The 16,481-nt window shown below is 26.9% G+C and overlaps 1 protein-coding gene and 1 long non-coding RNA gene across 3 annotated transcripts in view; one reads left to right on the top strand and one right to left on the bottom strand.

The window, feature by feature from the left end:
* The window catches only part of LOC141536162 (uncharacterized), a 49,492-nt gene that overhangs the window by 28,967 nt on the left and 4,044 nt on the right, over positions 1 to 16,481 (bottom strand). Inside the window, exon 3 of the long non-coding RNA XR_012480695.1 lies at positions 117 to 174. This is a non-coding gene — a long non-coding RNA (uncharacterized LOC141536162). The remainder of the gene's footprint in view (positions 1 to 116; positions 175 to 16,481) is intronic.
* Positions 5,864 to 13,249, top strand: Ogre (optic ganglion reduced). 2 transcript variants are annotated; one of them, XM_074256506.1, is made up of 5 exons: positions 5,864 to 5,992; positions 6,216 to 7,076; positions 9,360 to 9,467; positions 9,736 to 9,891; positions 11,479 to 13,249. In XM_074256506.1, the coding sequence occupies exons 2-5, from the start codon at positions 6,825 to 6,827 to the stop codon at positions 12,055 to 12,057; spliced, it is 1,095 nt and encodes a 364-aa protein (XP_074112607.1). In that variant the 5' UTR covers positions 5,864 to 5,992; positions 6,216 to 6,824; the 3' UTR covers positions 12,058 to 13,249. The 2 variants fall into 2 exon arrangements, with proteins under 2 accessions (XP_074112607.1, XP_074112606.1); XM_074256505.1 differs by lacking the exon at positions 5,864 to 5,992 and having other exon boundaries at positions 6,125 to 7,076.

The following is a 16,481-nucleotide window of genomic DNA, read 5'->3' on the forward strand; positions in this document are numbered from 1 at the left end:
GATAAGCTCGTTAAAATACACGAAAATTTTTGGGTGTTTCTTATACTTAGATGTAGATGTAAAGAATCGAGAAGGCTGGATATATATATATGTATATAGAGATTTACATTCCTTACCATTATTGTTAACCTTGAACCCACCGGCGAAAGAGAAAGGACGAACGCTCACGGTGACCTAAAAAATATAAAAAAAATTTTGCTAAAAAATTTTTTTAATATTAATAGTTGTTAATTAATAATTGCAAAATTTTGTTGCGAAATTTTATTATAAATTGTTTATTTATTCAGTTGAGTGAAGAAATATTGATGATTATTTTTCTTCGTGGTCATTTAATGACAGATTTTATTAATGAAGACATTGTATTAATTTTCCTAAGTGAATTATTGTTTATTTTAATTATTTTTTTCGTCAAATAAATCGCTACTATATAAAATCATTAATATTATAGAATTGATAATTAATTAAAAATATTATTTTATTATTAAAATTAACATGAAAAAATAATAAAGGTCTCTGAAGTGTATTTTTAATTAATTTTTTTTATTAAAAAAAAAATTCTATGATTTATTTTTTGTAAATTTAAACAAAATGTTTTAATAAATTATCCAACTATTTTGATTTTTTCGAAAAAAAAAATTAAGAGTTATTTGATAAAATACATTTAATTATTTATCAAATTTTCTTAAATAAAAAAATTTCTCGATTATCATGTGATAGAAAAAAAAACAATAAAATATCTATATTTATTTTGATGGCCTAATTATGTTAATTAAATTCTGAGCAGTTGAATAAACTTACAGCATTTAAATATATAACATTATTATCATTAACTTATCAATTTCATCGTGACAACTCGCTTTAGTTTTTAATGTATATTATATATAATATACATATATATATTTGCATAAGTAAGATTTATACCCACTAAATTATTAAAACGTTTTAGCGCCCCATTAATACTTTTATTTTTAGCGTTTATTGTCCCGAGATTTATTTATTACACTTCATTATGTTTTTACACTGTTTTATAAATAATTCTCATTGCATACAAATATAGTAATAATCATAATAAGAATGTATGTACATGCAGCGTTGCAGTATTGCATCATGTCCTGCATCTGGAGTACAAATGCATCATATGCTAAGCATAAAGATAGAAATCCGAAGTCCAAGTTTGAAAAAATTTTAATGCGACAAAAAAAACATGTGTTTGAATAATTATTTTTTTTTGCCTATAATTATCCTCAATTATACTGATGATTTTTTTAGATTAGAAAATAATTATTTTTATTCAAAGACAAAGGCAAGGAATTATTATTTTTTTTATATTTGAAAAAAAATAAAGAATAATTTGAATAAACATCTGGATAACGGGTATATTATATGAATTACACACAATCACCAAAATACTTTTGAATGGGGTCCATTCTTGTCTTATTCACCCCTTCCGGTCGTGTATTCTGTATCGAACACATGCTCTATTATTTTTTCTGTCTATACCCCCAATTCTTTTTAAACTCACTCTAAATCCATTGGCGTCGACAGAATTTTTTTTTAAAGGATAATGCGAATAAATAAAAAATGTCAAAATGTTTTTTGGAAGTAAAAAAAATTTTTTCAAATTCAAAATTTGACGTTTTCAAAAAAATTATTTTTTTTTTTATTTCAACAATTTTTCATTCAAAATTTGTAGATGATTTAAATAATTAAAAATTTTTTTTCAAAATTAAATAACTCATTAGAATTAAAATTGTGGTTAAATATTATGAATAAATTTTTAATTTTATATTTTTTAAAACACTGTTCAAAATCACATCAGTGAATTTTGATTTAAAAAAAAATATTTAAAAAAAAATTTACTTTTCAAGGTCATTATTGTTATGAAATTTTGACAATAATTAATTATATTTATACCTAACTAATGACTACTGAAAATTGATTACTTATCACAAGAATTTAGAAAATAAATTTCTCCGAAAAAGATCAAGGTGATAAAATAAGAGCGATAAACATTAATCGAAAAACATCAACACTTTTCTATATTATAAAATAGTATATTATATTAAATTACTATTCTAAAAATATTAATTAACGTAGGACGAATAATGAGTAATTACGAAAGTTATTATCAAAAATAAATTGGATTTTATCGATAGTGGATCATAATGTCTCTATACACTGATAATGACTCTACATAACGCGATAATTCTGCAAGATGATAACAAAATTCTCTTCGTAAAAACTCGAGTGGATTAACGTCAATGCAATTAGATTTAATTGCGTGGGAAATTAAAAATTGGGACACTCTTGAGTTTTAGAATTAATAAAGACAAAGAGACGGGATAAAGATAAAAGCGGAATATTCGGGACGTGATGAAAGTATTAAACAACGAAATTAACACATTTTCATATAAATATATATATATATATATATATATATATATATATATATATATATATATATATATATATATAAATATATATTTATGTTTAATATTTGTTCGGTAAAAATTTATCGGTCACGTTGCATCAGCGTTCACTCAGTAGACGGAGCCATATGCCGTTTGAATAAATGCAGGTTCTTGTAATAATAATTTTGGTAAAGTTGCTAACCGCATTGTAAGTTCTCATTGGAGCTCGCATAACGCATTACCATGCGTGAATATTGCATCAGTTTATTCAACGGTAGTATAGAATACACAATCCGGAAGTTTGTCCAGGTGATGGGATGCATGGAATATATTTTATTCTCATTCTCATTGAGATAATAATTTTTTAGATAAACTTAAATATAATTATCATTATCTTTTAGTCTTTGAATGACTTCTTTGTTTCTTTTTTTTATCTTACCAAATTATTTTGTAACTTTTTTACGATAAAAAAAAATAATAAATGAAAACGATTATTTTATTATGACTGAATTTTTTTAAACAAAAATTATTTGAGACCTCACAAGGTCTGAAAGTTTTATTGAAAAATTTTATCAGAGTAACGTTGATTGAAAATTTTTTAATGTGAGATAATAAAGTGACATTAATTAACTTTTCCGCCAATATTTCATTGAAGTGAAACTACAATAACTCTTTTAAAAATTATCTCACAGTATAGTGGAAATTAATTAGCGAAAATAATAAATTTTGACTTTGCCGAGCTTTGAAAATATAAAAGAAAGTAAAACAATGAAATGAAATTGAGCATGTGATCCAATTTTACTTATAAAATTATTATCAACAAATACTTTCGAAATATTCATTTTGGATAAAAAAAACAATATACATTTTTTTTCGTTTACTAAAGAACAAAAGAAAAAATTTACAGGAAAAAAATGAAGGATATTAGCATTAAAATTTAATAAAACATTAAAACTCATGGTCATTTAAAATATTGTCCATTTAAACATTCTCTTGACTCGGCACTTGAAGCATTTGATTATCGTCTACCCAAGCTCGACTCATTACATTACTTACATTCACCGCGGACCATTTATCACCGTACAAAGCCTCTGAAAGTATACATGATATATATATATATATATATATATATATATATATATATATATATATATATATATATATATATATATATATTCATACTATATCGAAAGTATAGAGTGTAATCTCGATATTACAATGGACAAATACACATCAGTATTGTAAGAAATTTATTTTTGATTTCACTCGTCCAGTGAGCCTTGAAGGTTCCAAACTAAAGAGAAACTTGTATATATATTTAAGTCTGGAGAGATCTTACGGCCTCAGTTTATTTTCTATATTTATTTACGAACCGAAACCCCGAGGTGATAAAAACTGGAACAGTAAGTACTACTGTGAGATCGGTCAGTTGATTGGTCGCCGTTCCTATTCGTGTTCTTGTTCTGCCTGGTCTTTGCTGTTTTGTTTGTCAAGACAAAAAATTTATTTGAGGCTCAGCTCAGTCGCTTCTTTCCCTACATCATATTTATTTTCAGGCAGTTAGCAAGTAAAGCAAGGAACAAGCGGAACTGAACATGAACATGAACATAAAGGACCAGGCTTAACCGATTTCAGAAAAATATGAGAGTTTAATGCAATATAATACAATAGAAGAAAGCCCACAGAAGCATTAGACGTAATTTTAATTGTTTTATACATTTTTTTTACAACCTTGGGTTTAATTTCACTCTTGCGTCTGGTGATCTTATCTCGTAATTAAAGGCTCCTTGCAGTTGTACATTTAAATGATTATATGTACAGAGTGTACAGTAGTGTATATGGTAGACATAGAGGGCCTTTTACATAGATGTCTTTATTCTTAAATTTTTAAATCTCTTAATAGATAATATTTTATTTTTTTATAAATTATACAGCAAATTTAATTAAAATTCAGATTTTTTTTGTTTATATATTTTAATATTTATGTTTTGATTTTGTTGAACAAATTTAAATAAAAATTTTTTAAAAAAAACCTAATTAAATATTGTAATAATATTCTAAAAGTTAAGAGAAATAAACATATATGTATAACATGAGAAAGTTTAGCAGTAACTCGGACCACTCACTGTTGTAACTGACCGTAAATAATTTTTTTAGAATCACGATTCAACTGAGTAGTGAGTAGTTACTATTGTTATTATACTTGTACTATTCTCTTCTATTATATTTAGTAGTTTTGAATTTGTGAACGCTGTGAATGATGTAATGACGGAAAAATTTTGTATAAGTAGACGTGAACTTTTTTTTTCAGTGTAATTGCACGACGGTCCGTGAAATGAAGTTTTATTTCGGAGTTTTCGAACATGAAAGTCATGGAAATTTCAGTTATTTTGGGACTATGGGAAAAATTTTGGGAATAGAAAAATAATTTAGTGCAATTTTTTCAAAGGAATTATTCATCAAGACATTAAATTTAATTTTTTATTAAAAATATTATCTATTGAAAAATTAAATTGGAATGTTTTCTTTCAAAAGAATTAAATTTAATAAGTTAATCTGTTAATTTTTCATTAAAAAATTGAATTAAATGTTTAATTAAAATACTGAAATTTAAAAAGAATTTTCTTGATAATTTTTTTTTTTAACTAAATAAATTTTTTCAATATTGCCATTACAAAAAAATTAAATCCCATTACTTTATCAAATAAATAATTCCCAAAAAAATTACTCAATTTTTTTTTAAACAATAATATTAAAAAAACCAAGCTCTCTATCTAATTTCCTAATTTTTTATCAATTAAAAAATTCCAAACTTTGTTTTAAATTTCAGCTCAAAACAATTTTGTACAAAATTTCAAAATAAAAATCCAAAGATCTTAATTTGGAGCTCCGTATTTATCAACGGAAGTAACCCAACGATTTTCCTTTCCTTGTAAGTCTGACCATCTCGATGATCCAGATGGGGCCCAAAGTTAACGGTCGTACAAATCTCGACTCGCGCAGTCAGTGTTGTGAGCTCGGCTCATATTATACAATATACAATATACAATACTTGGAGCAGAGCAGAGTATGAGCGTTTATTCTCATTCGAAATTCCCAACGAAACGCAACTACAACTTATTGTAGCACGTAGAACAACGAGCATACAGCAACTGTAGAGTTTCTGTATATAAAATGTACTGTACTGGGTAACTCTGTTCTAACGGCGTGCTCAGAAAGAGAAAGAAGCGTATCCCCTACCCAGTCCCCAGGGGTTACCATTACCACGGTCCCCCTTTCAAAGAACCTCGACAGAGACGGGACTAAAAAAAGACAAATAGCGGCGTAAAAAAACTGTGTCCCCCATCCTGCAACCCGCGATCCCCCTCGCGGCCCCAAAGGACCCCTTCCCCTCGGCACGTTTTTCCCCCCGGCCCAACAAATCCACTGGCACTTCTCGTCAGTCGACGACCAAGAGACTAGTACGTACGTGCTGCTTATGCTGACGTTCGACGACAATCGCTAGCCCGAGCCACCGATACTTTAATATTTATCCTTTTTCTGTGTTATATATACATATACACACACACACATATATATATGTAATATATATACGTATATATATATATATATATATATATATATATATATATATATATATATATATATATATATATATATATATATATATATATATATATATATATATATATATATATACACATACACACACATGTGCATCAATGCGATACATGTGAACACGTGCAAAACGATACGCTGGGACCGCCGATTTTTTAGTTCTTTTTATTTGTCATAAATCCTCAGGAGTGATCGCCAAATTTATTCTTAAAAGCTCCGGAAATCTTATCAAGTAAGAAAGTACCATCGACAATCGCCAGACAAAAGTGACCAATCGTTTAATATTTTAAATTTAAAAATAAATTTTGAACCGATTTTTTAATACTTTACACGAAAAAGTGTTTCAAAATTGCGCGTAAATTTGTTTACATCCAACACGTGTCCTTGACTTTGGAGAAGTGAGATCGAGTGGAGGACCTGTTAATATTATTTTACAATATTAGTTGAAGAGTTTTGTAAGCTTATAAGCATCTCTGTGGTTGATTTTATTAATAAAAAAATAAAATAATAAATCGTGAGCTGCAGAATTTATTGTATCGATCGAGGAGATTATTGCTGCTGGAGATCGAGGGGAAACGAGTGATAATAATAACAAGGCATTATATTTTATTAAGTGGGAGAAGTAAATTCAGTGGACAGCTGTGCTGGTACCGGTCGGTCATCCGGTCTTTGAAAAACACGCCAAGATACGGGATGCGTTTTCAGCATTAGTTTTTTTATACTAAATTATTATTTTTTTTTTTTTTTAAATATTATTTTGAGTCTATTATCGATTATTTTGATTGAGGATTAAAGATGTATAATTTGCTTCGGGGGTTGAGTACGTATTTAAAATGGCAGGATGTAAAGACCGACTCGATGGTGTTTCGGATGCACAACATCTTCACTACGGTGTTGCTCCTCATGTGCTCGATGATTATCACCGCCACCCAGTACGTCGGTAATCCGATATCCTGTATTGTCGGCAAGGATCTGCCGAACAATGTTGTTAATACTTTTTGCTGGATTACTTCCACGTTTACTATGCCTGATGCCTTTAATCGTCAGGTAAATATTTCTTTTATTAATTATTATTATTAATTTCTCATTTTTAGTTTTGATATTAAATTATAAGGAATTTAATTGATTATTTTATATTTTTTTTAGCAAGGAACATTGACTAATGATTTTTTAATGTTTTTATTGAAGGATAAAGGATTATCTTTTGAAGTTACTAATTTTGTTTTGGTGATTAATGACAGGAACATTTGTTACTCATTACCGTATCGCTTATTGATATTCCAGGCTTACAGAGCCCAAAGTTATTGTAAAGAATGGAGAGGAGGGGGTTATCTGAATTTTCCGTGTTTGAAAGGTTTTAAAACATTTTAAGAATTTTGTGAATCATTTCTTAATAATTCATGAATTTTTCATATTTTTATTTTTTATGTTAAGGCTGTTAACTATTTTTAGACTTGGAAATTTTATTTGAATTTTCCTACGTAAATTTTTTATTTGATTTATTTTTTTTTATTAAATTTAAAATTGATAAAAGATTAAAATTTTTTGAGAATAAATTTTACTTCTAGATTTGAAAATTTCGTTTGGAATCAAAGAAATCAATTAAGGACTACAATTAATTTTTTTAAAAGGAATTATACTAAAGAAATTAAGAATTGATTCGAAATAAATTTTACTGTTGATTAAAAAAATTTTTTTGATAATTAAAAAAATTAATAAGAGATTAAAATATTTATATTTTTTTAAATAAATTTTACCAATGATTTTTCTAAATAAATTATACCGTAGCAAATCTTTAGAATAATTTACTCCAATTTCAATCCTAGATCACTTATGAATGTATAAAATCATAACAATAAATAAAGGACCACAAACACTTGAAATAAATAATTAATGTAATAAAAAATATTTATCCCGGTACAACTTAGTTTTATTTAAAAACAGAAACTAAAGAATAAGAAAAAAAAATAATTACTGCTTACATGATAGATGTAAGAGGAATATAATCAATCAAGTATCAAGGCAGTTCTGGGATGCAATTAAGTGTTTATCCAGCTGAATCTCACAGTATTCACATACATGTATCTTGATATATAATAATAATATAACTTGCGGCAGAAATAGTTGAGAGTATTTAACAGACTGAATTGTATAACCCATGGAATTATTTACAGCATGTTTCAATAACACCAGTATTATATATCACCTACATTGATATACATTCTCATATATAAACATATAAATATATAAATCCACGAGACGAAGGTTGACGTAAAATCGACGCGTGTTCAGATAGAGAGTCCTCGAGGGATTCAAATTACCCGTAGGATCTTGTCCTCTACTTGCTGAGTCTTATCACACTGGAGAATCCAGTTTGCGTTTTAGTCGCGTTCACGTTATAACTGCTACGGCAGATATTCAAACAAATTAAACCTCTTATCTCGCTACATTTGCTTTTAGTTACCTATTATCCTAACACATACTATATGCGTATAATTAATTTTGTTTTAGACCTTGTTTGAGAACCGGGAGACCTTTTCCCCGAAAAGTTCCACAAAAAGTATAATTTTATTTCCCACCGATCCTAATTACGGTAAATTAGGGTCAAATTTTTCAGGATTACGGCAAAAAAGGTTTTACTGAACACGCGTAAAAAGGTTTTATAACTTGAAAAATTCTCAGAAAGACTTGAGTTGTTTTTGAGCTAGAAGAAATTTTACCGGACAACATTCTGTAACTTCAAAAATTTGTTTAGTGTTATATAATCCAAAAAATCATTGAAATAAACTAACTATTTTTCTCTGACAAGAGATAAAAAAATGTTCAGAGCTCAGAAATGTAAGAACAGACGAATAAATCTATTATTTGTTATGTATTGTTTTCAATAAACTCTTTCTGTCCCTGAAAAATTTGGTATTTTAAATGACTATCCAACTCGGTGCCTTTTAATAATAATTAATGAAAAACTAAAGTTGTACGTTATCTGTTACTTTACACAAAATATGTATAGTACATTTTTCTTATTTTTGGACATGCGTATTATAATGGCAGCTGGAGCTGAGTTCAGTGAGAGAGGGAAATATCGCAAAAATATTTAAATTACTTTAATAATTGACAATAATAAATTTTTTTTCTCATTTTATTCTATCAATTATTAATATAGTTTGAGGATTTTTGTTATTTAAAAATCAATGAGTATCATGAGTACACTGAAAAGAAAAAAAAAAAAAAAACTAATTTTTTCTAAAAGATATTTTTGTGAAGCAAAAAAAAAAAGTAGAAATTAATGAAATAAAGAAACGAAATAGTAAAAAAAATGAAATTTTTCAGGTTGGCGTAGAAGTAGCACATCCTGGAGTATCAAATGACTTTGGCGATGCCGGAGCAAGGAAATACTATACTTATTATCAATGGGTCTGCTTCGTTTTGTTCTTCCAGGTAAAATCTATCTATACTACACTAAAATAAATATATTTATCATCATGAAAACACAATACTTGATTGACATTCAATGATATTTAAAAGCAGCTGTATTTATATATTATGTATAGAAAGATATAAATAAATAATTGAATGGTATGCTGAAGGACTTGTGTTTCAAATCGTTGATATCAATTACCAGCTAATCCGAGACGAGACTTTCTATACTCTATACTCAACAATAATATGTATTTATAAATAAAATAGTAATGGGATTTATTTTCAGGCGATGTTTTGCTACCTTCCACACTGGCTGTGGAATCTTTGGGAAGGTGGGCTCGCGAGCAACCTAGTAATGGGTCTCAATCATGGATTAGATAATGAGGAAACGATATGCAAGAAGAAAAACACGGTGATGGACTATTTGGTGACTCACATCAAGGTATTGTGAGAGATCAATTTTTCAATTATGCCTTATGTTATGAGCTATATTATATATGATCAATCTGAATAACCTTGATGTAATGTGCTGAATCAAATTTTTCTTATTATTTATTTATTTTATGTTACTCACTATGATTCAATCAGGATTCTTTTACTGTTATGGATATATTCATTTTTTTACTTTTAGAGGAATTATTGTGTAAGAAATAAATTTGTCTTGATGATTTTTCTTAAGAGAGATAGCCACTGTGAGGATCGAAAAAATAGGTGATTTTCGAGAATTTTTTTGACTGGGATAATAAATGAATTTGAGGATTCGGTTTTGTTGTTTTATAAAGTATACATTCAAGATCATTCTCCTAAATTTTGATAAAAAAAAATCACGTTGTTACAAAGTTATAAGCATTTTTGTGGAGCATCAAAAAATTTCCCCCATCACGGTGGGATCTCTAACTCAAAAACGGATTATCTAAAACAAAAAAAACAAACCGCGCTGTAATCTGCATGCATGTGGTTATCGTTCCACGTAGGGGATTTTGAAAGTTTGGTTTAAAAAAAAAATGGCGAAATATCAAAAATTTTTTCGTTTTTTTTTGGATTCAACCAGCCCTAAAAAATCTTAAAAATCAAAATTTTCAAAATCCTCTACGTGCAATTATAGCTACTGAATAGACGAATATGGGAAAAAAAAGTTGCAAATTTGAAACTAAATGTCAAAATTCGGGTAAAAATAATTTAAAATTCAGAAATTTTATTTTAAATACATTGCTAAAGGTATAACAAAAAATACTTGGCTTTAATGTTAGTAAATAATATAAATGACTGTTATTAATAATAATCTAACTAAACAACGCCGCTAAAAAGTTAAAATATAAAAGAAAGGAAGAAGGAAAGAAATGACATATTTAAAAGTAAAGAAGACAAGAAAAGAGAATATTAACAAGAACATATTTGACTCGTACTCAATTTACTCTCATTGAATCTAATTCACGCTAATTTGCTTCCCGTCTTTACTGTTATTATTATTACTACAGTCAAATATACAATCAGTGTTATTTAATATTATTTTTTTGAGAATTTTTAACTTAAAACTCTTGACACTTAATCAATTGACCTCAATTTTATTCTAATGCTCATCAATTTTTTTTCTAATTTTTATCAAATATATAATTTTATTTTAAAAGAAATTTTTATAATCAAATTTTGTACCATCAGAAAGGTCTTAATCTAAATTTATGCCTTTTCACGATTTTATATATTTTTTGATAAAGGTCAATTTTTTATGTCAAGTTTTTGGCGAAGTTTTGAATAGTTTACTAGCTGTATAAATTTGGTCAATGACATTTTTCATTAAATAATTGGTAATTGATCCTGACATAGCAATATTATTTTTTTAATTTATTTCACAAGTACCCAAATTATAGATATTGTGATTAAAAATATTGAAAAATCATTCAGCCAAAATTGATTGTTCATAATTTATAATTATAATCAATCATAGTAACTACAGATTGCTAGTTATTATTATTAGTATTTAAAATTTGTTTTATTATTTTTAATTAAAAAAAAATTTATTTATTTACAGAGCCACAACATGTACGTGTACCGTTACTTCGTCTGCGAAGTATTGTGTGCAATAAACATCTTTGTCCAATTATATCTAATGAATCGTTTCTTTGACGGAGAATTTATGAGCTATGGTCTGCGAGTGCTGCAATTCTCAGACACACCGCAAGAAGAACGAGTTGACCCGATGGTCTACGTATTCCCGCGAGTAACCAAGTGCATTTTCCACAAGTACGGAGCCTCTGGAACGATCCAGACCCACGATTCGCTCTGCATCCTGCCATTGAATATCGTCAACGAGAAAACTTACATCTTCATCTGGTTCTGGTACATAATCCTCTCGATCTTCTTGGTCGGGCTGATGATCTACCGCGCCGGGCTCATTTTCATGCCCTCAGTTCGGCCCTACGTACTCAAGTACTCCGGAAGATTGCTGTCAATCGAGACCTGCTCGAACATCAGCAAAAAATTGGACCTCGGGGACTGGTGGCTGCTCTACATTTTGCAATCAAACATGGACTCACTTGTTTATCGCGAGTTGCTCGAAGAGCTCACTAAGAAAGTCGGCAGCCATATGTCGCAGCCAGTTAATCAATAGTTTCTTTTAGTTTAGTTTTTATTTAAATGTCATTATCATTATAATTATTTAAAATTTTATTATGAAAATTTTCATTTTAATATTGCGTCTCTGGCAATAAAAAATGTTTTTTAAATATTTCATTTATTTAAAAATTTTGAATTTTTTATGATGGTACTGCTAACATTAAATAATTTTAAATATTTAGTTTCACTTTTAGAAGAAATTTTTGGACCAAAAATTTCATAAAATTTTCAACAAGAGACGTAATATTTAAATTGAAGTTTTAATTCCTAGTGATAACCGAAGAAATTTTTTTATCTTTACAATTATAAAAAGACAATTAATATGTGATTTATATTAAATTAATCTAACACTGATATTAACAATGACCAATTATTTTAAAGATTAATTAAATAAATATATACGGCATAATCATATGGTCATATACTGCATTTCTATAATATGGTCACATATATATTTAATTAAAAAAGAACAATTAATATGACTAAAAAAATTTTTTTTCAAATTTTACAAGACTTGGATTTCTATGATTCATTTATATTATATATTTTTTGATAAAATTTTATACGCTCAGAATCATGTCATGTATCGGATGTTTGTTAAATAAATTAATCGAAAAGAATTTTTACTGAGAAGAAATCGATTTCTTCTGACTGCTCAACAATTATTTGTATATTCCCGGCGGTTGAAATAATGTATGGAATGTTTTATTGTAATAAATGTTATATTTAAAATAAAGCGACAAATAAATATTTTACATGACAGGGAGACTGAGACTGAGATAAAATTAATGTTATTGAAGCCACGAGATTAAAGGCTGTTTATTAATAAACAAAGTAAATTGAATAAAATAAAATACTGTAATTTCAAGAACAATTGTGTACAATAATTAAAATTTCATCGAGGATTCGATGGTTGTGATACAGTAATGTATTTTTGAATTGAATGGTTATTAAATTTTTGAGATTTTTAGTCCGGTGGTCTATAGGTAGTTTTCATTATTTAGTAATTAATGTCTAAGCATAAGTCATGTATAAGATTTTTATTTTAAGAGAGATAAATAATAAAGAATGTATTGTATTAATTATTTACTAAATGTATGAAATAGTGGTGAAGTAAATTTATATCAAATTTATTGTGACAATAAAGTAATAAATAGTTTATTAATAAATAAATATATATTGAAATATTTTTATCAAATTTATTATTATCATTATTTATGTTTGCGCTTGTAAAAATAAAATATTGCATAAGGAATTAATGTGATATAATTATATCGGTTATGAAATGTTTTTAATTAAAAAATGCAATCTTATCGATTTATATGGAAACATTTAGTCGGTAATTAAAGTCAATAGCCTATTGAATTAAAGATGACAGTAGTGCATTCAAGTAACCGATTATGGGAAACTGTTAATTATCGAGTAAGTAAGATACATTTATTTCTACGAATAAGGCTATTAAATTTTCTAATAAGAAATTTTTTTTCTAATTATTATTATTATTATTATTATTATTATTATTATTATTATGGCTAAATAATGAATAAAACAATTTAATAATTTAATAATAAATAATAACAAATATAATAATAATAATAATAATAATAATAATAAAATTTTGAAAAGATTTATAGCAAAAATATAAAATAGGTTGGAATGATTGAAAGTGATTTTTGATCTAGTTACGAGCAATTAAGGACGTACGTAAAGTCAGAGGGCAAAGATAAATAAATACTTCATGGATATGAAACAGTTTATTGTCATAGTGTACGTAGTTAAGAGTTGGTGCACTGGTGCATAATATAACTAACGCATCACTCTCTCTCACACAAGATAAATAACTACTTGGAGAAATAAGTCAGCTAAGAGTATTCTGCAAAATTTACTGCCTACGCTGACAGAACGGCTACTGTACTCTAGACATTTCTACGGTCTTTACTTATGATTTCGTCAAAATAAGAGCTTAATCACGAAATCACAATATCACCGGTCTTTGCTTGCAACACCTGCCTTCGTTAGCGCCTTTCATTATCTTTACTCTGTTTGTTCTATGATTTATAGTCATATCTCATATCAATAACGTCTTGTTCTTCTCCTCTCATAATTATAATGTTAATTTTAACTGAGATATTTTTGGACAAAATTTCTTTGTAGTTATCATTTTTCTTTTTTAATAAATAAATTTTTACAATATTGACCTATTTAATTGGCATAGATAAAGTACTTATTGGTCGGTGCTTCTACTTAAAATAATACAAGTAAGTTACTTTCTCCAAATAACTCAAGCACGTTCAAGTGTCATGACCTTAATAGGTAACTTTATTATTTTATCCATTTTTGTAAATTGTCAATCAATTATTTTAAAGCCCACGATGAATTGTTTTCATTAAAAAATTTTCCGGCAACAAAAAATTCTAAATCTCAAAATAAATAAATTCTGTTTGTGTATATTTATATTTATATTTCGAGTAGAATAATAAATTTATTTAAGTCCAAAAGATTACCGTAAGCCTACGTCACCCTCTTCATCAGCGTTACGTTCTGAATACCCAAAAATCCTGGCACTAAAGATTTACTGCCCAGTATGTGTTGAAGCATCGATTTATATATTTTATCACTTTTCAGTATTTTCTGCTAAAAGTCGGAGATAAATTGTATTGAATGAAAAATAAAATAATTCTCTGGACCTTTGGAATGTTTTTTTCATTATCCTTGTACTAGATAAATGTAAAAAAAAAAAAATAAAATAAAAATGCATACATAAATCGAGTAAGAAATTTTTAATTTGATTATTTTGAATAACGAAACAATTGTTATTGTTATGAATTATAAATTATGACGTTCAATTTTGAGACGGTAAATGGTATATTTGTACTAAGCTTATGGTTTTTAATTTTATTTCGCAAATTTGAGCTCAGATTTATGATTTGTTGTTTTGGAGAATGTATACTTAGGTCCAAAGATAATTTGTAGTAGACAAAAGCCTAAGTAGGATTAAATGTATAATAAATATTCCGTGGAAAGATTTTTGCTAATTAATTCTTGAATGAAAAATAAATTTTTTAAAATTAAATTATTTATTTACTTAAATAATTTTTTTTATGGATAAAAGCTCCTTCGTTTCAAAATTAATATTTATTAACATAAGATGAATAAATTTTGAATAGAATAAAATTAAAAAAAAATTTTTAATTAAAAAAACTGACCATCTAGTATTTGATTTTTGAATGAAAATAAATATTAAAAAATTTAAACATCACAATCTTTCCATTATTGATTTTAATCACTACTATAATTGTAATAAAAAATTATCTAATTAAAATTTTTAAGAAAAATAGAAAATATCAAGCTTTCGTTAATTTCGTCTTACGTTGAAAAGTTGGAAAATAGTACTAAATTATTTATTCATTTTTATTTTTCTAAGAATTTTCTACTAATAAAAGCTCCAGTATATTTAGATTAATTTTTGTATACAGTAGATGAATAAATATTAAATAGAAATAATTTAAACCGAGAGCTTTTAGTCTGAACTAATGAGATTTAACAAATTAACCACTTAGTAGTTAATTTTTAAATGAAAATGAATTCTAAAAAAAAACTAATGAACGCGTATCTTTTGAGTAAATTTTAATTACTACTATAACTTTAACTAAATATTGCCTTATTAAAATATAAAAAATTTAGCTTTTCTTTGACCTAATAAGTCTAAAAATTACCGTTTTAATATTTAATGCTTAAGCCTAAAATTTCACCAATAAAAAATTATTTATAAAGTTAAAAAAATTTATATATATATATATATATATATATATATATAAATTAATCACAATATAATACCATAGCTATTAAAGAAAATAAAATAGCCGAGCAAGTCATTTCTGCGGAGTGACAATGACGGCGCCGCGTTAAGTGATAACCCTCCGATAACCACCCACACAAAATCTAACTGTCTTTCATTGACACATCAAAAAACGTACATAAATACAAGCACATATTTTTACATAAATGCGTTTGTGCCGCGATAAATACGATGTCATAGTTGTCGTCATTGAGAACTAAGACTCGTGGGCGACCAGAAGGACAAATTGTGTCATAGTAAGAACACGATAGACGCCGAAATAAAATCAACCAAATAACTGAACTAACACGAGACGAGAACAAGGAGAAAATAAAAAAAATTTATAAATAAAATATGTCTCACCGAATCGGTTTAGGCTTAGGTAAAAATAGTATTATCGCGGTCCTCATCCATTCGCTCGATAATTTATTTTTTCTAATTAACTCATATTTTTTTCCATAATGATAGTAATAATAATAATTATTATTTTTATGTCAAAAATAATAATAATAATATTAATGATAAGCAAATATTACTATTAATCATGGAAATGATTACGATGTTGACGATGATAATCGTGG

Source organism: Cotesia typhae, unplaced genomic scaffold (assembly GCF_013202065.1).
Source record: "Cotesia typhae breed Kobodo isofemale line unplaced genomic scaffold, CoteBio_Ctyphae scaffold_152, whole genome shotgun sequence".
NCBI classification, from domain to species: Eukaryota; Metazoa; Arthropoda; class Insecta; order Hymenoptera; family Braconidae; genus Cotesia; species Cotesia typhae.